At 42.8% G+C, this 27360-nt stretch overlaps 1 protein-coding gene across 3 annotated transcripts; it reads right to left on the reverse strand.

Moving 5' to 3' along the window:
* Positions 1-219: 219 nt before the first annotated feature.
* Positions 220-27360, reverse strand: OSTN (osteocrin). Of its 3 annotated transcripts, none has more exons than XM_042042447.1 (5): positions 27084-27360; positions 7483-7581; positions 4478-4695; positions 848-944; positions 220-569 (listed from the first exon to the last, which is right to left on the reverse strand). In XM_042042447.1, the coding sequence occupies exons 2-4, from the start codon at positions 7579-7581 to the stop codon at positions 860-862; spliced, it is 402 nt and encodes a 133-aa protein (XP_041898381.1). In that variant the 5' UTR covers positions 27084-27360; the 3' UTR covers positions 220-569; positions 848-859. The 3 variants fall into 3 exon arrangements, with proteins under 3 accessions (XP_041898381.1, XP_041898380.1, XP_041898382.1); XM_042042446.1 differs by lacking the exon at positions 27084-27360 and adding an exon at positions 14862-14927; XM_042042448.1 differs by lacking the exon at positions 27084-27360 and adding an exon at positions 7679-7770.

Raw genomic sequence — 27360 nt, forward strand, 5'->3', positions numbered from 1 at the left:
GAGAGAGGCTACTCAAAACATCAGGACAAATACTAAGGGGTCTTGTCACTGTTCTTATTCAGACTAACTCCCAGGGAAGGCAGTAAACATTTCCTTCCAAACACATCAAATGCATTCTAGCTTTGTCCCATAACTGTTATATCCTCCCTTCATCTACCAAACAGCTCCCCTCCAGAAAGAAACGTGCAAAGCAAACGGTCTGCTATTCATGGACTGCTGTTGGCATCTCTGGAAGTTTTATTTTCTATCCAAAAAATCTCAGTCCTGGCTAGGTTAATAAACTTCTATAAGTTTAACAGATAAATGCCATGCAATAAAAATATATACATATTCTCTGTTCCCTCCTATCAGTAACACTGTGCACAGCTGTGAGAGCATTCTGACCTGATGAACTGAATATGTTATTATTTGTAAATGCAACGTTTGTAAAATGCAACTTGAAACAGATTTTGGAGGAGGTCAATTCCTTGAGTGCTGTATCATTAGGCAAAGACAAGACATGCTGTGAGGCATCTTCCATATCTCTGTCATGTTTCCAGTACAGCATCACTCATTCAGAATAGAAGCACCTGTAGGCAAAAAAAGCAGTAAATATTACATTTTCCAATGTCAGGAATGCAAGGCTTGGACAAACATACTGTAAAGTTGACTAGAGGAGATTAAATTATTAGGAATACTTGTTTGATTGTAGAGAGGTACTCAGTGGTAAATTAGGGCATTTCATGTTATAAGAAGCCACCATTCCCTAGTCACTCTTCCCAAGCCTGCTGGCATGACTAAGGACCTCCAGCAACAGAAAACGGGTGGGTTCTCCAAGCCTGTCCACACCTGCAATACTCTGGCTTACCTGCAGGAACTGCTAAGCCCTGGTGTTGCCGAGGTGGCTCACTCCAATCCGGTCCAGAGGAACTCCAAACCTTCTCTTAGGCAGCTCAAGCACTTTCCTGCACCAGGAAAAAGAGTAAAGAGGGTGGAAAAACATTGGGAGAAGACATCTATGAATAATGAAAATGTTACTACATGTTTGATTCCTCCATTCATCCCACTAAGACCTTATTGTTCAGATAGAATAGTGGTGCAGGAACAGCCAAAGATGTGAGTGTTTAAAAATAAGATGCTGCACTTGTCTTACAAAAGGCTGCAGTTGCAGCTGTTTTACTGACTGGCTGAGCTTGATCCACTACCCCTGTTTTTATTTGGCAGCAAACTAACTCCACAGGTTAACTGCTATTCATAAAAGAAAGGTGCTACACTGCTTTTATAAAGGGGAATTGTTTCCTGCACAGGATCACATACTGCAGGTGACCCATTGTCTGGGTCTTTGAAAGCTCCAGGGCCAGATGAGGCTAAGATAAGCAAGGAAATAGAAAGTATTGCACAGTAATAGAGGGGACAAGTCAGAGAAACCTTAGCTGGATTTTCCTATAGGTTCTCTGGCAATGTACTGTTCATCAAAATTGTATAGTAGCAGTCCTTTGATGAGATTGAAAAGGGGAAGGTTTTGGGGTTGGGTTTTTTCTTCCTCTATATGGTAAATCTCTTGACAATTTGGTGAATAAGGGCATGAGGAACATGTGAAAGCATTTCTATGCAGAAGTGTTTTTTGCAATCCTTTTTATATAAAATAATACATTTTCCCACCTTAATTAAGCATTTTTTAAGCTTTTTTTCCATCAGCAGAAGCTTTTTTTTTTAATTAATTGTGGAAATGGCAAGGTTTCCTGCAGCTGAGAATAACCTCAACTTCTGCCCTCAGAAATACTTACCAGTGAAATGCAAGTCCAAGAGAAGCCCTGGAAGATTAATTCTTTATCAGTCCTTGTCGAGGAACATAAATAAAAATAAATTTTGTTCTGTAAGTTGTCAGCTGCGAAATAACAAGCGGGAGAGAACGCTGTGGTGCACTCAAGTCTAACTTTGTGCCAGCACTGTTAAGCTCCCTCACCCTGGGGCTGTGCATGCCCCACCCGGAGCTGCACAGTCCTCGGTCTCATCTGAGCATCTCCTTCCCTCACACCTCTCGGGCATGGGCTGCAGTCCAGATGCATCAACCCAGCATCCACAGCCCCAGTGACCCTTTTCTAGCTGCCTTTCAGATGAGGTCAGGGAATGGGAATTCCCTGTGTCCCGTGTGAGGGGAGCACCGCATCAGCCACTCTGGAGCGGTTACAGAACACCACAAAGGAAGGGGAGCCATTTGTTTGGCCTGTCCCTTCCCCAGGCACCAACTCAGCCAGCACTGCTGCACCAAGCCCTAGGGAAGGCAAAGGCGAAGAAAGCCAGGATGCCCAGCCTGTTGCCTCAAGAGCAGCACTGTTTCCCCCCAGGTGGAGGCACAAAAGGGGGCAGGCGGGACACTTGGGCTGTCAGAGCGATCCTGAGCCTGCCTGGAGAAAAGAGGAATCGGCTCCCCGGGCTGGAGGTGGATGGCGAGGCGGGGCGGTGTTTCTGCAGCCCGGCTCCCCTCTCGCGGCCGCCCCGCGCCGCGGCAGCCCCGCCGCCTCCGCCCCGCGCTGTCCCCGAGCCGTCCCTTACGAGGGACAAAGTGACTTTTTCTACTTAAAACAGCCTTGTCTAAGATTCCCGGAGTTTCCTTCTCTCTGTCTGCTTGTGGATCTTTCTACCTCTCCTGCCTTCCCGCACGCTTTTCCCGTGCTTTTCAAAGTGTTACAAACCGATGTTGATGCCAGACCAGGCTCTGGGCTCTCCTGTAATCGGTGGGTGTCAGAACAAGCTGTTAAGTGGGCTCACCTTTGATTTGCTCTTTTCCAAAAGCTTCTGCTTTGTGCCAGGCACTGCACTCACCGCATTGATTCGGGGGGCTCGATCTATGTATCAGCTTTCACAAATTAATTTCCTGGTCTCTAAAGGCGGCTGGCTCAGCTCGTACAGGAATGAGCTGTTATCTCCTGGCTGAACGACTGTGGCAGGGTGCTCAGTCCTCTGTTTTACTCGTCTAAGTGCAGCAGCCTCTGCCTGTTTCTATCTAAAGGTACTTCTCTATCAAAAGCCTTATTATTCTTTCATAACATCCGTCTGATCTGCACTCCATGCTGGTGGTGGTACTAGACTATCACCACAGTAATCAAGGCAGCTCAGGTGGTTCCAAGAAATGGCTCAACCCCAAGCTTAAAAGCTAAACAGCTCCCCCAAAGTGATAATCCCAATGCAAAACTGCAAACTGTGCTGATGCTGCTGGGAAAGGGGGAATTTTGTGCAGTGTCACTCATTTTCATGAGATCATTATTCAGAGACAAGCTGTTTTTCACCACAATTTCCCTTTTTTTTGTTAGTCTGCTTTTTGTTGTTTTGGGGATTTTGTTTGTTTCTTTGTTTAGTTTTTCCCTTGTACTGCACATAGAATGAAAGATTTCCATCAAAAAAAAACCCAAGAGAAAAGTTGGGAATACCATGTACCTTCGCAAAAAAGCATAGCTTCAAAAATGACCTCTCATTTCTTTGCCTGGAAAGCGAAAGCATGCTAAAATGCAAATGAAGAGTGAGCTGATTTTGATATCTTGAAGAGGCGGACAGAACAGAATAATTCTTCTTAAAGTTTTAAGAATTTTGTATTTTATCACTTCTGGCTGCAGCCAAACAGTCCTAGAGGCAGACTGGGTGGATAAATGGAAAAACAACAAGAAAATATTGCAAAACTTGGTTTGAAAAAAGTACTTGTATTATTGAGTGGCTCTTGTGAATACTTTCCATTTCCAGATTAAGCTTTAAGCATGTTATTAAATACTTTGTGGCATTAGGGATTCCATCCAAGAGAAGACAGTTACCAGAAAAGCAGAACAAGACAGGGAAGCGCTCTCAGATACAGGGAACAGCCCTTACAGCTTTGCTCCAAACTCACTGTCTCTCCCCAGCCGCATCGAGCATCATTCACTGCTTAGCCCTGTTACAAACAAGTTTATCTTCAGACATGTTCTGTGAAGGTATTGCTGTATTGATTAAACCCTGATGAATCCAAAGTTGATGGAGGTCTTGAAGCTCATTCTACTGTCTGCCTGCCCATTTTCATGATGTGTCCTTCATCTTTCTGTTCAAAATGTGCACACCACCACACCTTCTTTCCATCTCAGTCTCAGGAGCACCCAGCCCTGCCCCTTTGTTTTGAACCCCAGGCACATTTTTTGATTTAAATAAGCTCATGATCAGAAATGTAGTTTTAAACTGAATGTTAGTTCACACCAGCGGAAAGAAGTGTCCTGGAAAATCACATAAAATGACACATATAATTCACTTGAATATTTCCTGGTAGCTGGGAAGCACTGCAGGGATAAATGAACTAGTGAATGTATTATACCTCACAGCTGAAGGGTGACACACTCTTTGAATGGTTCCTGATCAGAGGCACCTCGCAACTGACCATCAAACCTGTTGTGGGCTAAAGCTAACCAATCAGTGTCCAGAATACCTTCCAACAGCCTTTCTCCAACTTTCTCACTGGCAGGAGCATTTAAGAGTTTACCTCTGTTTGCCTTTAGCATCCACAGAGCTTGAAGAAATTCTGTCAATTGGGGAGCCAAATCCTGGGAAACTTCTTTTCTTCTTGGTCTCAGTCACCTCATTCTCCAGAGACACCAAGCCATCAAGAAGGAACAGTCTGGCTGCCAGGTTGGTGGCTGGCTTCTCCTCACTGGCAATGGGATGTGCTCCCATGCCCAGAGCAGCAGAAGGCTCCAGAGGCTGCAAAAGAAAGCAGTAAAATTTCAGTTTGCTGGCTGCTTGAGTCCCAGAAAAAAAACAACATTTCAAGCAGTGTCATAGCAGCAGTCCTGTAAATAGAAAACTACCAGGACACTGAAATTGGGACAATGTTTTAAAACAAAGTTCCATCTCTGAAATGTTCCTTCTCTGAAAAGTTCCTTCTCTCTCTTTTTACACCCACAGGATTTTGCTGTCAAAGTCTGGGATTTTTTTTTTTTTTTTTAATAGAACTGAACTTGCTTTCATTATTATTGCAAGAAATATTGAAATTTGTTACTTCACAAAGCCTATTTCTGCAGGCCATCCCAGTATCTCTATCTCAGCACTGTGATTAGTGTGACTTACAGCATGAGCTGAGTAATTTAATCCTTCTGAAAAATGCAATCACCAATGCCCAACTCCAGTATCCATCCTGATAGTTTTCAAGAAAACTGATTTTTGTTTTTTAAATGAATGCTAATAAATAGTAGTGAAAACTTCTACAGAAGTTTCCATCCATATCTGACAAATTAATTAATTTTTAAGTAAAACATGTTCCAAAATAAACTTGCTTAGTACTGACATTCAAAGAAATTATGCAGTAACACTACATGGGGAGGAGGAAAGGAAAGAACACTCTGTTGAATTGACACAACAGTTTGAACCTTGATTACAACACTAGGCTTAACACCATTTCAAAACCAAACTTTGCTGTGAAAATAGCTAAGAATATTGGGGTCTATTGAGAAAGAAATGAAACAAATCAAAGTGAAATAGTCATTTTGCATATAACAGAAAAATAGAGGGCAGCTAGTCTACAAAAGCAAGCCCAAATCATTGTCTCTTTGAATGAAATGTGCCTTCTTGCTCCACTTGATTTTCACAGAGTTAGACAGAAACTTTACGTCTTACACCATCAAATAGGTTTTATTCTACCTTTAGAAGCACACCACTGTCTTTGTTATTCATACATGGTGGGTTTAGTACACGTGTGAAGGAAGGCATCACATGGATGATGCAATATCCTTGTCTACTCCAGTTGTGGTGGGGATGTTTCCCACTACTGATGGGTGGGATAAACAGTGATGGAGTGTATAAAACTGTGACCTTTATATGAGGAGGAGCAGAGGACCACAATGACCACACCAGTGGTGTAGCACTGTTGATACTTTTGTAAAGGATCTCACGTTATTCTCTGACTCTGTTTTTTGTGAGCCTCAAGTACACAGAACAGTCCTTTCTGTTCTCCTTCAGGGTTATAAAACTTTCATGGAGATTTGCAACCAAAGGATGCCTTTAAAAAAGACTGAACTCTTCCTTCTGGTTAGTGAGGATAAATATCTACAGGAACACTTGAAACTAGAAGGACAAAAATAGCCTCTGCTTTTGAATACCTTGCAACCCCACTACATTGTCTTCAAAAGATATAATGGAATTATAAGAAGTAAAGTGACAGCTAAAATGATAATCAGAAGTAGAAAACAGTTTTCCTCTGGTGAACCACTGAACAAAGCACAACTTCACAGATACGCAGAGATGAGAGTGGGTGTAGGTGGCATAGTGGAGGGTTTGCAAACTTAGAAACAGCAATGAAATGAATAAAAACTAGAAATTTTTTCCTCAAGAGAATGAGCTTCCCAGTCCACCCAGTGAAGTCACCAGATGGTGGATTTAAAATAAATATAAGGAGTTACTTTTTAAATACAGCACACAGATGAAGGGGAATGCGTTGCCAAAGGATGTCATGGATACTGAGTTTTTAAACTGATTCAAAGAAAAATTATGGCACATCAGCAGCTAAAACACGCCCTGGTCCAGTGCAAGTCTCTAGATCTAGAAGTCTGCAAAGATGTTCTGTTCTTACATTCTTTTCACAAAAATCTATCCCTGATAGAGGCAGGATACCCGGTCTCTGTGGCACCAGAACAGCAGCTACTGCAGCACTTTTGTATAATCAGGTCATGCTTATGTGAAGACAGAGAGCAAGGTAGAAGAATCCATCAGTATTCTTCAGTAGCCATCTAAAGTTTAAGTTGATCTTGAAACCTATGTAAAAACCCTAGGGCCAAACAGTGCTACTTTGAGTAAACTTTTAGATACCTGATTTTTTTTTTTTAAATGGCATGAAACCATTACATAAATACCTTTCCTGCCAAATCTGCCTTATGTCAAGATGACATAAAAATAGGGAATGCAGTAGAAGTATTTTCAGGTGCAACCCCTACATATCATTCTGGGTGAAACATGAGACAACTCTCCCATTTCATCTGCTGCTTTCCTTTGCAAGCTTAGGCAAGTGACTTTGCTCCTTTCCCCTTCTGGTCTAGTCTGTCTCCTTTAATTTGTAACTTCCGTGCAGGTGATCTTCTCTCAGGGATCTCCTTATGGCTTCTGAAAGCTGCAGCTTTCTCATGCTATTATTTGTCTTTAAGAAGAATTAAACCTTCCCTTCAGTGTTAGAGGAGTTTGCTTTCCCCCCTGCTATCAACTCCTTCCCCTCTTCAGGAAGTTCTCTATGCACTGGACAATGTTTTAAAACACAGGAAATCCCCTGGTGTTTCAGGAGAGGCTGTGAGAATTTGGGTGAGACCTCATTCTGTCTGTCCCCCCCAGAGCCTTGCAATTTGCATCTCTCTCTTATTGAGGCTCCTCCTTGGCCCTTAGAGAGTCAATACTGATCCTTCACCTTCCAGCACTGTTTGGATACTCCAGTGTCTTCCTCACTCTGTGGCTAAAAACACCCAAGGAAGAGCAGTTATGTGACAACCACCAGAAACCTTCACCTACCTCCGGAGCTGCCTCTGCAAGGAGCACAGAGCTGGAGTTCCACCACAGCAGGGCAATCACAAGGGCCAAATGCACCACCACGAGCTGGAACTGCAGCATCTGCAAAGGAGAACAATCTATTAATGACTCCACAGCTGCATCCCTGAGGAATCTTGCTCTATAGGTCTTAAAGTAATAAAAACCAAGGGAGACTCACCTCATGGCTGGTTACTAAGTTTTATCTGTCAGAGTCACTGCATAAAACCCAGCAACCAGATAATACCAGCTGAATGCTTTTCACCTTCGCATGCAGCATCAGCTCCCTCCTCTGCTCCTTTACAGCCCTGCCAGTATTTTGATTCCTTTCTGCACAGTGGTGCAATCCTTGCAGCAGCAGCAGTGAGGAATGCAAACTTGCCTTAAAACCAGATGAACTGGATGCTTACTTGTAAGCCGGGAGACTTTGGCTTGTAGGCACCCAGGCTGACCCTGGCTTCCTCACATGCTGGAGGTGCTTAAGGCTGTGACAGAAGTCATATGCCTCTTCAGTAGCATTTTGAAGGCAAGGCTGCATTTTGCTAGTTCTCAACATGACCCACATGTGATGCCATGAAGATTTTTTGCCTTTTCTTTTATACCCCTGTTATACCTTTTTACAGCTTCTGTATTCCTAGTGCTTTTTGCCTACATTCTTGGACTTGTTTGTCAAGCTGAGAGACTAAACATTTTAGAAGCTTCGTAGCTAGGGATCAGTGTGCCCCAGACCCCAAGGTCCTCTCCAGAACACATTCTGTAAACCAAGATAGAACCATCCAGGGGAAGGTTCCTTGGGGAGGGGGGCTCACTTGAGCCTCTCATTGGGGAATCTTTGAAAGATATGCTAATTAGTAAAATCTATAATGTTATACCCGATGTTGGGGGGGGACACACACATACTCGGCGGGGTGCATCTCAATGCATATGACCTGGACGTGCACACCTAAGGATCCTTAAAATAAATACCAAGGTAAATCCCTTTTCCCCTTCTAACCGTGTACGACTCTTGATTTTAAGACCAGGAAAAGGCATCACATGAGCCACAACTTCCAATGGGATCCTGCATTGAAATTATTCCCACACGTGGGAAAAGCTTGCATGGGGATGTGTTGCTCAGACTGGTGGTGGTCTGACCATGTGTCACAGCTGCAGAACTGCAGAAGCCTACCAAGCCTTTAAATAATGCAGGGAGTTTTGGGAGGCTCGGGATGGGGGAGGTGCTTGCTGCAGGGGTTCTCTCTGGCCATGGGTTTAGCCTACATTGTTTAAGCCCTTGTTTGGATCTAGATCTTAAAACCTGATGTGCCTCCATACCCCCAGGTGGGAATTTTTCAGATGATGTTAATAGGAGTTAGGCTGGGGCTTTCTGCCAAAGGCATCTGCTAATTTGCTGATTTCTCTGTCTCCAGGTCCTGCCCCAGAGTATAATTCAAGTCTGATTCTGCCATTCTTTGCTGACTCTCCACTTGGCAAAAGCAAAACCACAAAGAGTGTATGAATATATATATATATATATATACATACATTATTACTATTACTATTGTCTGTAAGGGATGGGCAGTTAGGAAGAAAGTTGCTGGTTACTCTGTAGGGATGAGGCAGACTCACTGGAATCAGAGGACAAAGTCAATGCACTAAGCCAGGTGGTACCACTGTCTCTCGGTCTGACAGCAACAGCCATTGCTTGACATAAACACAGGGGTCTGTCTGGGTGTTTTCAAAGCTGTAACCCTCTGCAATGTATATTTTTGTATGTGGGTGTGCATTGAAATTTGAAGTAGCAGTCTACTACCTTCACAGGTAACCACATCCTGATTATTTGGATACAGAGATGTAAAAATAAATGGCAAGGTTAAAAACATATGTTTATTATGGTTAAAGATCTGTGCTGGTATTCATTCAACCCAAAGACTAAAGAGCTAAAAATAGCAACTGGTACACTAGTGAAAATAAACAGTAGGGCACCTGCAACACTAAAGACATTTGATTAACTGGTCAGAACTCGATGCCAGTGAAATTAGAAGCGGAGGAAATTGTAAGGCTTGGCTCTACTTCCCAAAGAAATAAGCAGCTAGAGATTGTGTCACTGACTGAAAAGGGAGCAAAACTTAAGTCCAGCAAGACCCTGTTGTACTGATTTTCATGCAGCAGTGGGACCAAGGCTGGAGAAAGAGGCAGGGTTATTGCAGTGGAACAGTTCAGCTTTAGAAGAGCATTTGCTAAACTAATGATGCAGTGAGCACTATGTAAGTACAATTAAAATCACACTTTCTTATGCTGGTCTGGGACTTAGTTTTACTACCTTCAGCCATGTTGTAGGACCTTAGCTGTTAAAAGCAGTTATTGGTATTTCTCCTTGAGCTCATTTGCTGCAACAGGCCAAGCAGAGTCCTCTGGCCGAAAAGGGGCTTTCCCAGCCATGCACTGGCTATTGCTTCACCCCATCCATATCTTACCTTGACACATTCCAAGAGAGACTATAAGAGAGGCTGGACAGTATTTGTTACTGAAGGAGAATAAGCAAAGCTCTGACAAGCTTTTCAAGATACACTCTTATTAGATGTATTGCAATTCCATCCTGCCAGAAAATTCTTCACCACCAACTTCACGGAGCTAGGCCAAGGGATTGGTGTATAATTCCATGTCTTTAGTATCTCAGGGTCTAGTGTTATCTGACATAAAATACAGTTTACCCTTCTCTAAATTTAATTGCAAGTCTGAAATTCAGACATATTTATGTGTCTTAGTGATACTTCAGCTTGAAATGTGTCAAAACTAAAATTCCTCCTATAATTAGGTATCTTTGTTACAGGTCCAATTAAAATAAAATTAAAGATAAAAGAAAGAACAGTATTCTACCTTATCAAAGCAGGATAAACATACAAAACTTTTACTTAGGAATCTGTGCAGAGCCATTTTCCAAGAAAAGATCACAAGAAGGCAAAACACTTTACCAAACAGAAACTGTTAAGTCTCCAACATCAAACCAAAGGACTTAAAAGATGTTTTTCTTTTAAAGAAAAAAACAAAACCCAAAATGACATCCTGAAGATAAGTGGGCTGAACAAACACCAGACAGAATGCAATTCATCACCGAGCTCCAAACCCATTGCCTGTCAAAAATGGTAACAGCCATCATTGTTCTTACCCATTTGAACTACGATATTTCACATTACTGTGGAGATTACTCTGCAAGCATAAATCACAGGGGCCTTATTTTTCTTACTGGCCTGTTAGCAGGAGAACCGAGGCAAGACATCACGCCTTGCACTGCAATCCTTCACTCCAGCTGCCAGTCTGTATTGATGGCTGTGCTCTGCTTGTTGCTGTGACACGAGCACGGGACATGCCCAAGTCACCTGCAAATGAGGACCTTGTCCTTGCAGTGAGCACCTTGTGGCTGAGCCCAGAAGCCCTTGAGGTTTTGTCCTGGATGCTCCCAAAATGACCTGATGCAGAGCCAAGGCTTGGCTGTCCCATAGGCACTGGGAAGCTCCTGGCAGTGCCCCTTTGGCCTCCAGTGCTCCTCTTTTAATGCTGGGATAGCACTGGGAAGCCTTCATCACCTGTTGGCCAGGAAGGCCTCTGGGACTGTGCAGATTCCTTACTGAGCTGTTTTATTGCTGCTCCAGCACCACAAAATAAAATATTAACTGCTGCTACCTATCTTAATTGAATTGATTAATCAAATTGAGCACTTGCATTGGCCTCGCTGTGCTTGCACTGCACACCTGACAGGAATATACCTTGGCCAAAAAAAATGATGATGGATGATTATCTTACCAAAAAAAAACCCCAACTCATAAATTGCTTGTGTGAAGTTCTAAGAAAAAGTCTGCTCCTGTTGAAACACATTTGCCTTACTTCCAAAAGTTGTAAAGGGTATCTTCTGATCATATGTATCACCACAAAGCCAAAAATACTGCCCCTATCACCAGTCCTAGAGATTTTAGAACTGCTGAAGGACCCTGTGTATCTCAGGTGCAATTTTGTAGTTACGTAAATGCAGAGGAAAATGGAGGAAAATCAAAACAAATCCCACCCTCAGAAAAAAAACCAGAGCTCAAAAATAGGTTAGAGTTGTGTTTTTGTTCTCACCCCTCAGATGAGATATGGAACATTTCTCACATATTGCTTTCTAAAAGATGCTGAAGCCAGACATTGAAGCATGGGACTTTTTTGACAAAATGAAATGTAAGCTGCCAGTGTCAGGCCCTTTATGTTATTAATAATGTGTTTTCTGGAGTAGGTGCAGATTTTTAAACAATGCCATATATTTTTTTATACGTGATACAGACACTGACAGCTTCTACAATATAAACTTCCCTCTATTTTCAGTTTCCTATGTAGATAGAGGCAGGTAGGTTTCATCTGGTGGAACCAGAGACAACTTAAAATTCATAAACTTATGCAAGAGGTGTATGATTGGTTATTTTGAGATAACTAGGTGTTTTTGTGTCCCAAATGAAACTTTTTTCAGACAGTATTTCAAGGCCAAGCATGTTCCTGTTCCTGAAAATTAAATTCCTTCAAGGATTCTCAAGGCAGTCAAGATTCATCATTGATTTCCAAAGTCTTCCTTTCAATAATTGCATTCCCTGTAACATGATTTCCAATGTTTGGTCCTGACATGTTCTCATATCACCACGTCAGTCACATTTGCCTGTTTGACAGCTGTGCTCTGGCTCAGAAGATGCTTGAGCGCACAGCAGTTCCTACCACTTGTACTCAGAGAAAACAGATTCAGTCATGGTTTAGTCCCTGCAGGGCTTGGCTGGACCCTGCCCACACGGGACACAACGTCTGTGGGAGCAGCACTCGCTTCATGTGAAGAAAGGGTGGAAAGGTGACCCTCTGGTTCCCATGAGGAGTTCAAGAAGTGCATAAATGAACACAGCCCTGACAGGACACCTTTGCTGAACAGACACAAGCATGATTCAGCAACAAATTAACTGACAAAGGTGGGCAAACACTTGTGAAAAACCAGTCAGTCGTGGTTCTTATGCCTTTGGAAACAGGGCATGAAACCAAATGGTCATACAGGACAAATGAGGACACTTCTCTTTAGAATGGGCAGGAAGGACACAGGCTGGACATCTTGCAAAGCTGGCTACACTTTTACACTATTACACTGTGTAATAAATCCATTTTTAGCAACAGATTTCAGAAATTAAGACCCCCAAACTCACATATATACCATAAAAGTAGGAGACCATGAAGCAGGAGACAAACAGAAGTGATGAAGCCCATCTAGAAGCTGAGGGAATATTAAAAAGAAGGATGCTATGAAGTGTAAGAAAATATCTCTTAGTGGGAAAAACCTATTTGCACCTTTCCTCAGAAGATAATTGAGTGAGCTGCAGTATTCCTGGTATATACAATGGAAAACAAAACATTATTAGACTATTCTTCTTTGTCAACAAACCCTTAATCCTACACTATTTATATATGTACTGACTAAACATGCCCACTTTTCTTAACATTTTTAACAACTTGACATTCAGCCTTCCTTCATCTTTAGCACAAGAGCCAAAAACTTTTCATTGTTAGAGTGCCATCTTCAGCATTTGAAGCAAAAATAAGAAACCTTTCCATCAAGAAAAATCAAGAAATTGATTGTAGTTTTCTATATTAGAAAAATATTTTTCTTTCCTAACAGCATTGGAGTGATAAGTAGAAGATCTTCACACTAGGTATAAAGAGTATATTAGCAAAACAGGTTATCAATATAAAACCAGACCATTTAAAGTATAATAAAAATATCCCTCAGGATAAGCTTTTAAGAGACAGGAATGTCATTGGAATTTCTTAACAAGATTCAAACACTGAAACTGATTTACTGGATAAACACTTAAACATTCTGACCAAGGACATTACTTGAAGAAGAAAAGTCTTGGGGAAGATGCATTGCAAATGTAAATTAGAGAGTAACCTGTCTCTCTGAGTTAAGTGAGAAGAAAAGGAAAGCTGCGAGCACTTGCAGTCTTGGTCAGGGTCTAACAAGGGAGCTCTTACAATTGTTATATGTTTTAATTTGCTTTTTAAGAAGCCCAGAAAGGCACTTGTCATTCATTCAAAGAGCGAAAGCAAAGTCCTAATCTGCTGAAATCAGATTAGCAGGTATTTATAAAAACATGAAGAATGCCTGGTCCAGTCAGATATATTTTACAGTTTTCCCGTCATTTACACCATAGATTTATTTGGTTTGAGCTGGGGATTTTTGCTTGTTATTCCTCATAATGTTCAAAGTATTTCACAGGAAAAGTAGGTTGAGCTGCATTTTGAATACAGGTGAGCAGAGACAGATAAATGCAATAATAAGTTTCCTAAGTTAAGCTGTGGGCAGAGGCACAAAATGTCCTCTTAGCTCCTCAGCTTTCAGCTCTGCACTCTCCATGAGAGAACAATCATTTCAAATTTAAAAACCAAGTAAGGAAAGCTCAGGGCACTGCATGCTAGTGCTTCAAAAATTAGTGGATTCTGAACCTTACTGTAGCCTCTGGACATCTAAACCAAACGTTAGTTGCATGTATTTACTCGTACAACTCCAGTGTGGGAGGGGAAAAAAAACCCCAGTGAAATAGTTTTGAACTTGGAATGGAGAAATCACAATGACTATCACAGAATCAGAGTCTGCCTTCACTTACAGCAGTGCAAAGCTGAAGCAGTCAGATCACTGGATAATGATAATTACTCAGTGTAGGAATGTTTTTCCAGTTATACTATTATTGCAGGAATGCAGCAGAATCTGGATCAACATTTGTCTGACAAGGGATATAATAAAACCCTTTTGCAGATCCATAAATTAAAGACTTTTCCTAAATCATTTATCTCCTGTTTTTCAATATGTTAGATGCAGCAAACTTGTCTACCACATAAGATATTTAGTTATGCAAAAGAATTATTCTGTCATAGCTTTTCAGCTTATTTTAAGAAGTAATATGCATTTGACAATAACTCACACAAAAGAAAAATCCATAACAATATAAACAGACAGCAGTTTACTGCAAAGCACTGCAAGAGCATAGAAGTAATTTGTCAGTGTTGTAAATTGCACTGACACATTCTGTTTAAATATTGGCTGATTAACTGAAGGAAATAAATTTCCACTGAATATTTGTAGTTCAGGTTTACTACCAAAAATCCTAAGTGATAGGCACCTTATTATCTTAATTCTAAACTGGAAAAAGTAGTTGTGCTTTTCCCATCAGATCTGGGCATCTTTATACCTTGTGAATGTCTGTTAATACAAAATAATTGAAGAAAACATTAAAAAGAGGAAAACACAGAAGGGAAGTAAGCTTCTGTAAAGAGAGCAGAAGACACAAAACATCCCCAACACATTCTGTCCTCACTCCTCTTACCTTGCATTGGATGCAAGCAATTCCAACCTTAATGGTCCTGCTATGTTCTTCCTCCTAACTTACCCTTAATGTTCAGCTTTCTTTCAGAGTTTTTATAGTCTCTGGTGTAGGCTACAAACTCCAATCCCTGCCTTTGCTTTCTCTTACATCATTTCTAAAGATTTTCCACTGATCCTTGCCCTAAACCTTTCTCTGTCCTGCACTCTCACGCACATACTTGCCTCTCATTTGTTATATTTATTGCTGTGATCAAAATGATTAGGTTATAATTAAAGGTCTAGGGGTTTGTTCTGTTTTTATTTTTCCTTTTTTTCATTTAATTTCAAGATTCAGACAGTCATGGGAGTAGAAGGGTTTTCAGAAGCATCCCTCTAAACTCTCACTTCTGTAAACTGCAGTGTAGAAATCTGATGTCCGGAGTTATTACTGGGGGTTTTTTTAACTTCATTTCTTGAGGATATCAGAAGAACTGCATAAGCTTCAGAAAGAAATTAATGTGTTTTTAGTAGACCAACACCACTGTAAGCTAAGCATTAGAAAAGGAGTGTGCTTTGTAAAGCAAGTGACAAGAACTTAAGTCTTTCACACACTTTGTTTCTGTTACTGAAATGTTAAGTTACTGAACTGTAAAGCATAAGCTGTGGAGATGCTTATCTTTCCTAGGCAGTACCAGAGGATTTATTTCTTTCCCTGTTTGCCTCCCTAGAATAAGTCTACCTTTTTTTTTGCCCCTTTTTATAGATCTCAGGTTTAATCGATTTGCAGAGCATTTGTAGAACTGTTTTGAGGTTTAAAATCCTGGTCGGTGCAGTGCCCTTAAGAGTTAATTCATAGTAATTTTATTTCCTAAATAGATAGGCACAGTACTTTCAAAGTAGTTTGACTTGCCAAAAGCTTTTCCTACAAGCCATGGACAGTAAAAAGAAATTTGCAGTATGTGGGAAAAAAAATTGCTAACTGGGGAGCAAATGCTTTGATTTCATCATTTGTCTTGATCAGAGTGATTGGAGAAAAATAAGAGTTTATTCATATTGAAGCAAAACAAGGATTTCTGCCCCATCCCTGGAGATGTTCCAGGCCAGGCTGGATGGGGCTCTGAGCAACCTGGTCTAGGGGAAGGTGTCCCTACCCACAGCAGGGGGGTTGGCACTAGATGGTATTTAAGGTCCTTTCCAACCCAAGGCATTCTGTGTTTCCACAGCATCTCTCAGTACAAGCAGATATGGGAATGTGGCCTAGAGCAGAGCTGCAGAAATACACAAATGTGTTGGCCACGTGAGCAGCCACACGTGTCAGGCAGGTTGAGACTCTTCTCCACTGCAGAGTGTAACAGAGCTGCAGAAGCCCAAATGGGCTCTGTGGGTACTAGAGGAGCAACAGAAACAAAAGAGCAGAGCCAAACACCAGACTGCTGAAACACAGCTGAAAATGCTGCTGCAGGAAGAGAACTGGACTGTGGTCCGTTTTACTGCATTTAGGTGGTGTTTTGCTGCTGGAAGTCCAAGGACACAGAAGTACTTGACTGATGTGTCTAGAGCAAGCAGGATCTCAGGGAAAAAAAAGAGAACCACAATCTAACAACAAGGTATTACTGGTTTATGGAGTACCTTAGTTGCATAAGACCACGAGGTGCTGCTGACCAACTACTGCAGTTCCAGGCATCCAGTTTCTTCTTCTTTCTTCTGTTTGAAAGACACAAGGTGGCACTCACAGGCATTTACTCCTCTTGGGAATGTTTACAGGTCCTATCTTAAGCTCTTCAAGCAGAATCTCTGCAGGACTCCATTCTGCCACCACACTTGGTGCTGATGTGGCTGGTAGGAGGCCTGGGCTGTGACAGTGTGAGTAAGCTGATGACAGAGAGCTGAGTGCTGGCACCAAAGGTGTTTCAGTGTTTAACAACACAGGGGAAAGTCTGGGGAGCAGCCGAGACTCACCTAGAACTCAGCACCTCACAAGAGTGAGGGAGAGGAGAAAGGACTGCAGAAAAAGTAGAAGTGCTGCCCTGCAGTCACCTCCTTTGGCTCCAAGAGGATGTCTAAGACCTGGCATCAAAATTTTCTTTTATGCTCTCCACTGATCAGTGATGCTATAGCAGAGCTCCAGCTACTTCTGTTCCACCTTTTGGACCTACTGAGAGGTTGAGGCTCTTCCTTTAAGAAAAGTTATTTTGTATTTCAAAATTTATCACTGTATCATTCCTACGAAACCTAAAAGATGCCAGAAATTGTTGCTGATACGCACAATTATCATCACCTCTGATTGGGAGGTGTGCAGGTTCTGACCTGGGTAATTTGTGACCTTCATGGGCTTCTTCTGACCATCACATGTGTGGGTTTTCTCTCTGGGGGAAAAAACCCCAACCAACAAACAAAGCAAGCAAATAAGTAAACAAACAACAAAATGAGAAATACTACTAATAAAAATTAGTAGTGTGTTAGAGCGTTAACATTTAATTTCCTGCTCTAAACTGACTTCACTTTAGTAAAACCTTTTTGACACCTTCTCATGAAGACTGCCAAGTAAGCTTGCCAGACAATGAAAAAGGTGTATGGTGGTTACTCTGCTGGCAGAGCATCTAAGGAACAGATATCCTTAACAACACTGTGGTTTAATTATACTTACAATATAATTAAGTTAGGGCAACCAAGAGTTTGGAAGGAGTCTTTATTGTCTTAACCATGAATGAATAAACAAATATAATGTGATTTTTTTCAAATATGAAGACAAGAAAAAAAAAATTGGAGGAGGTAATGACACAAGACATGAAGCTCCTTCTGTTACCAGCCGAGAGAAAAACAAACTTGCCTCCCTACTGCCCTCATGATCCCACAAGAATTTCTGCAAATCTTTCAACACTGGTTTGTAAATCAGTTGAGCTGGCTGAGTGTTTTCCTTAAGAAGAAAAGTTCTGATTCAGAGAGCAGGAGTTAGCAGGATTTCACTTGTGTAAGTGTTGAGCAGTCTTGCTCTTCAGCACCCTTGCCTGTGGAAACTGTATTTGGGGTTGTCAGACCTTGTCTTTAAAGTCTTAGTAATGGCACATGAATACACCATGCTTGATAGTTTCCCACTTTCAATCCTTCCCTTCTCCCACAAAAACATGCAGCAGTGCTGTTACATCCCTGTGGTCTAAGCCACAGGAGCCTGCTCCTTCTGTCACTAAGTTGTCCCATGGGAACTTCACCTTCCAGCCCCTTCAAAGCCCTTCCCAGCAACCACTGATTCCTCACATGACATCACACATCTGTCACTCATAAACCAACGTGAACAGTGCAGGATCCAGCAGGTGTTATGGCCAAAGCAGTACACCTGTGCTCAGGAATTTGTGATGGATCTGGCATGGAGTAAAGGCTTGTGACTTGAGACATTCTGATTTCTGGGATTATTCATATTTTCACTAAACAATGAGTGTGTCATCAGAAACAGTCACATTGAAGTTAGCAAAAGTGGACATTTTTCCAGGTTTGCAAGGTTTGCCCCAAAATTCTAAGAAATAATCCAAGTGCTTTTTTTTCTTTTCAAATTGGAAACTGCATTTTTTAAAATAATGAGCTGCTTTCTACAAGCCAGGTGCTCAGCTGATACTGATTCATATGTCTCTGAAATAAAAAACTGAGATATTCCAAATTACAGTGACTTCAATTTATTTTTACTTCTTGAGACAATAAACTCTTCAGATAAAACTGGCCCAATTCTGACGACACTCTGAGAGAGGCATAGCATTCCACCAGATCAATCAAAACACAGCAGTTTACAGCTACATTATTGGTACAGGGAGAACGTCCAACATTACTTTTGTTGCATTTACATTCATATCTTGTCTGGAGAATGGGAAACATTTTAAAACAATCACCCCAGATTTTCAGTCAACACAAAAGAGAATTTCAGAAACCAAGCTAATTCCTACTGATTTGCATGGAGATACACAGAGTCAGAGAGCAGATGACTCACTCTAAGACAGACTATGGAAAAGAGACCCTATATTAACAATGTGAGTGAATGTTTTCTAATAGAAGGTACATTCTACCTTGGAAGGAAAAACTATGTTAAAACAGCTATTTTTAAATCTGCAGGGTATCAAAGTAGGTTTTGTTGTGTCACTTCCACTTTAGATGAATCCTTGCAGCTAAATAGAGTTGGAGGAAAAAAACCCACAAAGTGAAGGTAGAAAATAACACTGAAGACAGTAACATTCTTCAGGAATGTTAGGCTTTCTACTAGTAGTTTCTATACATGTACTTTTAAAAAGTCCTTTGTGATGGAATTATGTGCTTGTGATAGGTGCTGGGTCATGACATGTATGATCCATAAAAAGCTCTCACAAAACAAAGCAGAAGTCCCAAAAAGGACATTTTCTTGAAAGGCAAGGTTTTTCTTAGCAGGCAGGCTCTGACGAGGAAGGTTGGAAATAAAGGATGTTTTATCTCTGGTGCCCATGCCACTGGCTCCCAGCCCAAGATGGACATGAGGAGTGAAGATGGCCAAGAAGAGCAACAGGACCTTTTGTTCCAGCTATGGACACCGTGGTCCATGAGCTAATGGACAAGGGTCAACAAAAACACACAAGATGTCTCAAGCAAATGGTAATAGTTCTGGGCCAGTGTCAGCCTGGTCCTGACTCAACTGGCACCACAGAAATGAAAACGAGATTGTGTTTCCATCCCCTCTAACTATGCTCCTTGGAGTCAATGCTAAATACAAAGATAACAAACTGGGAACCAGACCCATCTTTCTGTGCTAGGAGGGAAGAGTGTTGATGTTTTCACACTGTGTGCCTTGTCAAAGATGTGTGTGCTGACGTCCCCTATTGTCACTGAAACAAACTCTTTGTGACCCATGAAGCCTGGTGCCACAGTACACAAAGCACAGAGCAGCAAAGCGTGCACCTTGGCTGCAGAGCACATACTGCAGCAGCTCCAGAGCCAGGTACAAACACGGCCAGGAAGCGCAGCACTGAATGTGCAGCAGCAGCTCAAGTTCAGATACCCTCCAAGAAGAAAAAAGTGTGTCTGCCCTGAAAGTCTGTCCTCACCTCACACTTTATTTCAACCAACTTTTCATCATTTCCTTGCAGAACTGAGAAGTATGGTGGAGTTCCATTTAATGGCATCAGGAGAAGAGAAACGGAAGAAGTAAAGAAAGGAACTAATCAGCAAAATGAAAAAGAGGAAGGATAGTGATATTCTTCGGCCAGATGCAGAGGGGTGGAAGCTGGGCAGGGCCACATGTGGACCACTCCCAGCATCACAGGATGCTGCAGGAAACCTCTCTGCCAGTTTCTTGCCTGACATGCAGGTAAAGGAAGATGAAGTCATGTGAAAGGTGGGGCTGGGAAGCTGTTTCTCCATGGAAACAATTCCTGCACTGAATGATGTTAATAAGGAAGGTTCTGTCCCCTCATTCCTGGCAAGGCCATCCCTGGGATGGTGGCTTGCACAGCAGGACTGTGCTGTGCTGGAAACCAAACAGAGCACGCTAGTAGCCTGAACCCAGGAGTTCAGAGCAATTTGTGCTGGCTGATTTGACTTTTTTCCTGCTTTGCTCTGGTTTAAATGTGCTTATGGATTGGTTCCCTCAAGGGACAGCACAAACCAAAGCTGTTAGAGAAATGAAGCTTTCTGCTATTTCTAAGAATTATTGATCTTTTAACAGTTTGTAAATTCATCCTAATTCTTGAGCTAAATTCTGATACTTTACTTGTCCACTTCAATTCCTCTATCACTTCAGCTGGACAGAGACCTATCTCTGCTAGACTGTGCACCTTTCTGCAGCGAAGCTGCAATTCCTTAAACAGCGGCAGTATCGCAGCTGGATTAGTCCGGGATATTTCAGGAATCATCCCATTACGTTCATCAGTCAATCACCGCCCTCTAGAGGTGGCCACACTGTGCGTGGGGCTGAGCTGGGTTTGCTGCGAATGAACCATCCCAAAGCCAAAGCGATCCTGCAGGAAGCGGGAGGAAGATGTTGGCTGGTTTGAATAGATCCAGGTACGCTTGTGGGTACAAAGGACTGAGCGCTGATTCCCAGCTCCTCCGTTATTCCTCCCCTCTCCACCTGTGAGGTCACCCAACTGGCAGCATTTTGCCTTCATGCATTTTGCGGTAGTGCTACTGCAGAGACTAGAGAAACATGTAGAATGACAGAGAACTGTATGACACAACAACAATAAAAAGCAGTAAAAGTAACTGCCAGACTAAACTCTGGTTACAGCTTATTTTTTTCTGAAGCAATGTGCATAAGCTAAACCGGTGGCACAGCTGCAGGAATTGATTGTGCCCACATGAGCTGGATGTGCTGGGATGAGAAAAGCAGCAAGCCTTTCTGTACAACTACACTCTCACATTACTTTCCCTTGTCTGAAACAGCTAGGAAGGTTTAAAGAGAAGAATACAAAGAGTGATGAATAGTAAGTAACCCACCACATTATCAAGTGATGAATGTACTGCTCCTGCAAACACCCTGTTTGAATAGGTGAGTATTTAAGGAGAAACTGCTCCGTACAGAGGCAGCACAAGATCCCAGAAGCAGGAACAGCACATGGCCAGGTTTCTCCAGACACATCCTTCCTCTTTTTTTTCAGCTGGAAATTCTGTCTAGGTGGAATTTAGCCATCTTCTACATTTTCTTCTGACAGACTGGCTGGGTGTGCTGGTTTGCCTGCATATGGAGGGATTCTGCAGGTAACCACACATATTCGCAGGCCACCTGTGCATGTGCAGTCCCGTACCTGAACATCTACTTCTGTTGGCAGCATTTAATCAAAATAGAGCAGATGCCCAGGATCCCAGCAACCATTTCACTTCAAATATTACCCTGGGATTCAGGAGAGCTATGTTCTGTTACAGAATCACAGCATGGTAGAGCTTGGAAGGGGCCTCTGGAGATTGATTAGTCCAACACCCCTCCTCAAAGCAGGGTCAACAGAAGCAACTTTTTGCAAGCGCTCTCCACAACCTCTCTAGGCAGTCTGTTTGTTCTTCAGTCACTGCCACAGTGAAAAAACCCATGAAAAATCTGATATTTAAATGCAATTTCTTGTATTCAGTTTGTGCCCCTTGCATCTTCTACTGCACACCGCTGAAAAGACTCTCATCTGTCTTTTACTTCCCCATCAGGTGTTTATATGCATTGATAAGATCAACTCTGCTATACAACCCCAGATCTCTCACCCTCTGCTCACCTGTGACAGATGCTCCAAGATGTGGCCCTCCCAGTATGCCCACACCTCTCTTGTATGGGAAGCTCAGCACCCCATGTGTGCACACACTCACTCAGCCAAGGCTGTTGGCCTTCTTTGCTGCAAGGTCACTACTGGTTCATGGTCAATGCACCCACCAGGACCCACAGGTCTTTTCTAAAAGCTGTTTTCCAGACATTCAGCCCTCAGCTTGTGTAGGTGCATGGGCTTAGTCTCAGCTCCACTTCTGCCTTGACTAGCTGGCCTTGGATTCAGCTCTCTGGACCTTGCTGTCCACGGTGTTGATGCCACTGATCTCTTTTGTAAAGCAATTTCAAACTTTGGTTATGTGATATAGGTGTCACTTCATTTGTTCTTCACAGGTAAATATCTTATTCTCTGTTAATGTGTGGCTCCTCATATTGACAACATTCACTTCCATGTGGGCTTTTACAGCAGTCACTGTCCTGCTGCTCAGGTGCCTCAAATTGTATTTAATTTATGATTTCTTTTGGAACTTATGCACACATTATTATACTGCACTATGAGTCCAGAAACTGAGACAGAAAACTGAGCACTGTATGATATCCTATGGCCAAGGCCTATAAGTCCTGTTCAGAATATTATGGCATGAAAAATGTCCTCTCATCTTACCAGCTTTTTTCCCCTCTGTGGCCGCTGTATTCTAGACAAAAAGTGAGGGAGAAGCCCCAGTTTTAATCCCATATAGAGTGCAGGGCAGTGAACATTATCCAGTTCCTTCTGCATGGAACTGAACAATTTGTGCTTAATTAAAACTGAGACTGACAACTTCAGAAAACTCAAGGTCCTAACACTGCCAGCTTATTCCTGCTGTGTGTTTCCTTGTCCACCTCTGCACTGTGCCAGCCACACAGTCAGACCTTTTCTCTCTGCAGGCCAAGGTTTGTCTTTCACGAGGGTCTCTGGGTTCCTTCATGGGTTTTTCTATCCTGTTCAAAGTTAGAGCGTCCATGCCCTTTGGAAATAAACAATGATTCATATATTTTCACAACACCTTTAGGGGCAAAGAAGCACAATGATCCCCTACCAAATTTCAAAGCCCAGCTCTAGAAGAGCAGGTTTGTCCCAGCTCCTCAGCATAGCTCTTCCCCTGGTCACACACAGTGGGAAGCAGGCTCGTGCCATGCAGCAGTAAGTCCCTGTGACTACAGGCAATGCTGCTGGCATGCTAACCAGCTGCATAAATCACCAGAGATCCACGTGAGCCATGTAATCCTCTGGGCTGCAGTTACTCACACCAAGCTGGACGATGTCCAAAAGCCACACACTGCCCTCCCTGCAACGTGGCTGCTCCCCAGAGCCTGTTTGGTGCCTCTCCCTACCTGTATCTGTGTCTTCACCTCCACAGGGGGCCTCCACATCTTATACAAGGACATTAGCAGAGGAGACAAACCCACCTTCCTTGCACTTGCCTGGCTCATTAATCCCAGGTGTGAATCCATGGAATTGTGTGTGGAAGGAGGTTGGCCCTCCACCTCCACAAGGGCAGACACACTGCATTTGTGCTTACTTTACAATTACACTTGGAACCATGGAGGAAGAATATAACATAGTTTCTTATGTAACCATATATTTACTTTGGTTATGTGCGGCTTCAAGACAAATCTAAAATGGTGCTGGACCGTGCTGCTGCCCTCAAAAGAAGTTTGTCAGCCGAGTAACAATAATGTTCTGCTCCTGAAAATGATGTGCTGGGCTTTATGATCAGCTTTTAGGTTTGAATGCTTTTGTTCCACTTTGATATTTGAGCCTTCCCCTCAAAGCAAATCCTTCGAGTGTGGTCATGGCTCTCCAAGCAATGGTCATGGGAGGACAGAGACAAAGCACAAAAAAAAAGATGCTGACGGCATCTGAAAATGATTTGCAATCTCAGCCGCAGGAGCTCAGTCGTACTAACACAGTAATTTATATGCTGGGGACAGCTTTTCTCATGTTCTTCTATAAATTTCTTGTTGGAATTATTAGGCATCCAAAATACATTTGGAACTAACCAACCAAAGGAGTGAGACAGAGCAGGTAATACTGACTAAGCACACCAAGCCCTGTCTCACAGCCCCAAATCAAGCACATTGCCACCAAGCACACAACTACAGTGACCAGTCAGAGAGCATCTGGAGCTGGGCTACTGAGCTAAACCATGCAACACAATCTGGGGTGTTGCAGCATAAGAGGATCCTTCTGGGATCTGAAGCATCCACACTCACCACTCCCCACAGCCCAGCCTTGCCACAGCAAAGCCTGGTTGTCTTTGAGAAAAAAATGGCATTGGGAGAGTGTGGAAGCTTTGCACATCAGATGTGCTTAAGGTAAACATAGAAGAAGTGGGTGAACTTTTTTGCAAATACTGCAATAAAATTACAACTAATGAAAGTACAAGATAAATAATACAAGGAGCATTTTAAACACAAAAAAAGTGAGGCAGGCTACTAAGGCTGCTGCTGAAAGAGTAACAGACCCAGCACACTGCCACAGATAACTCATCTCTGCTCAGCCCATGGGGCAGAAGCCCTGCCCTGGGTGGTGCCATGTCTGGCTGCACATAGACATTCCTGGGCATACAGCAATGCCACTGGTGTAAGTCCTGCTCCTACAGAATGCTCAGAGAGCTACAATGCTTTCAGGAGCAGGGAGTACCTGTTTCATGGAGAGATTAATTTAGTTCTCAGTAGACCAAATAAATAACCAACAGCCAGAAAAAACAGCCAGCTACTAGCTGTCCCTAGTTCTTCCCATCCCAGACAAGGGACTGGCTTCTATTCAGGCAGGTTATAAGTGGAATAACTGCTCACCACTCAGTACCTTGATAGCAGAGAGTGCTGTCATTGCACTGAGGTCAGCAGAGTGACACCAGTACAAACAAGACCAAAGCCTGACTGCAGAGACGGAATGGAGAAAAGGCAATGGAGAAAGTGCCTCTTCAAGGCACTTATCACACAACTGAAACACCTCAATCCTGCCCTTCTTCCACCTCTTTTTTCCACCTAGTCCCGTAAGTTCCTTGGACCAAAGGGGATTCCCCCCCCTCCCCTCCATCTCAAGCAGGTCCCCCACTCTCCTGCCACACGAAGAACTCAATATAACCAGCGCCACCCTGAGGAGCAGCCAGGGTTAATGGACTGGAGCCCTCCCTTCTCCTGCTGCTTGCCCAGGCTCTGAAGCCTCTGGGCAGCCAGGCAGACAATCCAGAGACTCTCTAGGTTGTTTTCTGGGGGCCATGGGAAGCACAGTGTCAGAAAGAGCTGTCTGAGCCATGCAGCCCCACGGTTAGAGAGGAGAAACCTCAGCCCAGGGCTGACAGTGACTGATGACTGTAGGTGCTGCGAGAATTCTGTTCCTCACGTTACCCAAATGTCAGGGGGTTACAGTGATGTTATTAAAGCACCACAGAAGTGCAAAGATCTGTGTAAACTGAGAGGATAATCACTATGCAGGCAGAGCAGAAGCTGTTTGACAGTGTTGAAATTATGTTCTTTGGTAGCCCTCTGACTTGACACGTGACTTGATACACTAAAAACACCCATGTTGTGTTTTGATGTTCTGTGTCCATGACAATTGCTTTTCCTGCAGCAGACAATGATTTGTAAAATAACTTTTCTTATTCCCAAATCACTCAAAACTTTGCAAATTGTTTTCCACGAACTAGAAGTGGTTTAGAAATAACCTTGGCTCAGGGAATGGCTCTGTTATGGGGCTTTTGCTGCCATGACATCCAGCTGGGGGAAGACAGTTATTTCTGAATTACTCTATTTTTACATTAATATCTCTTTTAGAGCAAAACAGCAGCAGAAGCAGTATTATTTCCATTGTGTGCTCTGAAATAGGACAGATTCCTAGGAGCCACAACTTATTACCCTCCCATCATAGTCATCCCTGGTCATTTCATGAGGAATTATATCCACTGTCTCCCCAATCCCAAGCCCTGAGATCACTGTGGGGGTGCAGGAGCAAACCCCTTTCTCCTCTGTACTGGGAACTGCCATCAGAAACACAGATCCCACTTCACAACAGACAGCCTTGCATGGCCAAAACCCTGCAGCCCAATATCATAGAACAGTTTTGGTTTAACTGGGCCTTAAAGGTTATCTAATTCCAAGCTCCCTGACATGGGTAGAGGAAAAGGGAAACCCATCTATGCATGGGCTTGAATCTCAGCTTTCCAGTTATGAGCTAAATGTGCTGATGGACTGCACTACAGAGGCTCCATAGTTAAATTATCTTCATAATAAAAAATAATTCTCCTACCTAAAATAAAACTACTTTCTGAAAAGCATTGATTCTAAGTAGTAGAAATATCACATAGACCAAGGGGCCTTTATCATGACATTATAAATGTTCAAAACTACAAAGAATCCTCCTTTCCCAGAGACCCATCAGCAACTTCCCCATCTGCAAACTGACCAGCTCAGATTGAGACCTATGACACCTCTGAATCAAGGATTAGATCCCACATTTTCAAAGCTCTTGTTCCAGTAGCAAAGACACAATTTTGGTGTCTTTTGAGTGTACTGAGGACCCAAGCACTAATATGCCTCAATCATTTCACTGGGCTCTTCACATTTCAGGAGATCAAATGTGCAATCCTAAGATTCCCAGAGAAATTAAAGAAGCGGTTTAATGGATCACTTAAAATTTTAAAATATTTATAATTAAAAGAGAAATCCAACATCTTATTGAGGGGGGAGCAGAAAGAGGGGAAGGGAAAAAGTAAACAAATGAGAAGAGGCACCAAACTCTACTCCAAGTACACACAGTGGAAAATGCAGGTCAGTGCCAGCAGCCTAATAATCCAAATTCTCTTTCTATGCACTGACCTCTTCTGAGTAAAGGAAAGAATTTAAAGGAACATAAATGATAACTGTACATATTCTGGAAGCCAACCTAAAAGTGCTGCCAGGAAAAATCATCCTTCTCCTTACAGAGCCATTAACACATTCCCTTCCACCGGGGCAGCAGAGGACCCACCTGCAGAGGGAGGGGAGAGAGGGAATGCTCCTTACCTGCCACACACAGTCAGTCCTCAGCACAGCAGAAGGATGAGCATCAAATCTGAGTGGCTGAGATGGGTTTCAGGGCTGGCAGGATCAATGTGCATGTCTCAAAAAACCCCTGTAACACACTGAGCATTGGCAGGGCCAGGCACTGCAGCTTTCTGGAGAGCATGGGAGTGCAACCAGCACTACACCTCCAGGAGTCCCCAGCAGACACGGTGCAAGACACTTGCTCCTTCCCCTCCCAGAGTGAACAGCAAGAACTGCTTTGGGTGCTGCCCTCCAA

This window comes from Corvus kubaryi, unplaced genomic scaffold, assembly GCF_017639235.1.
Source record: "Corvus kubaryi isolate FWS band 111438036 unplaced genomic scaffold, C.kubaryi_AGA036_p1.0 37397, whole genome shotgun sequence".
In the NCBI taxonomy this organism is placed as follows: Eukaryota; Metazoa; Chordata; class Aves; order Passeriformes; family Corvidae; genus Corvus; species Corvus kubaryi.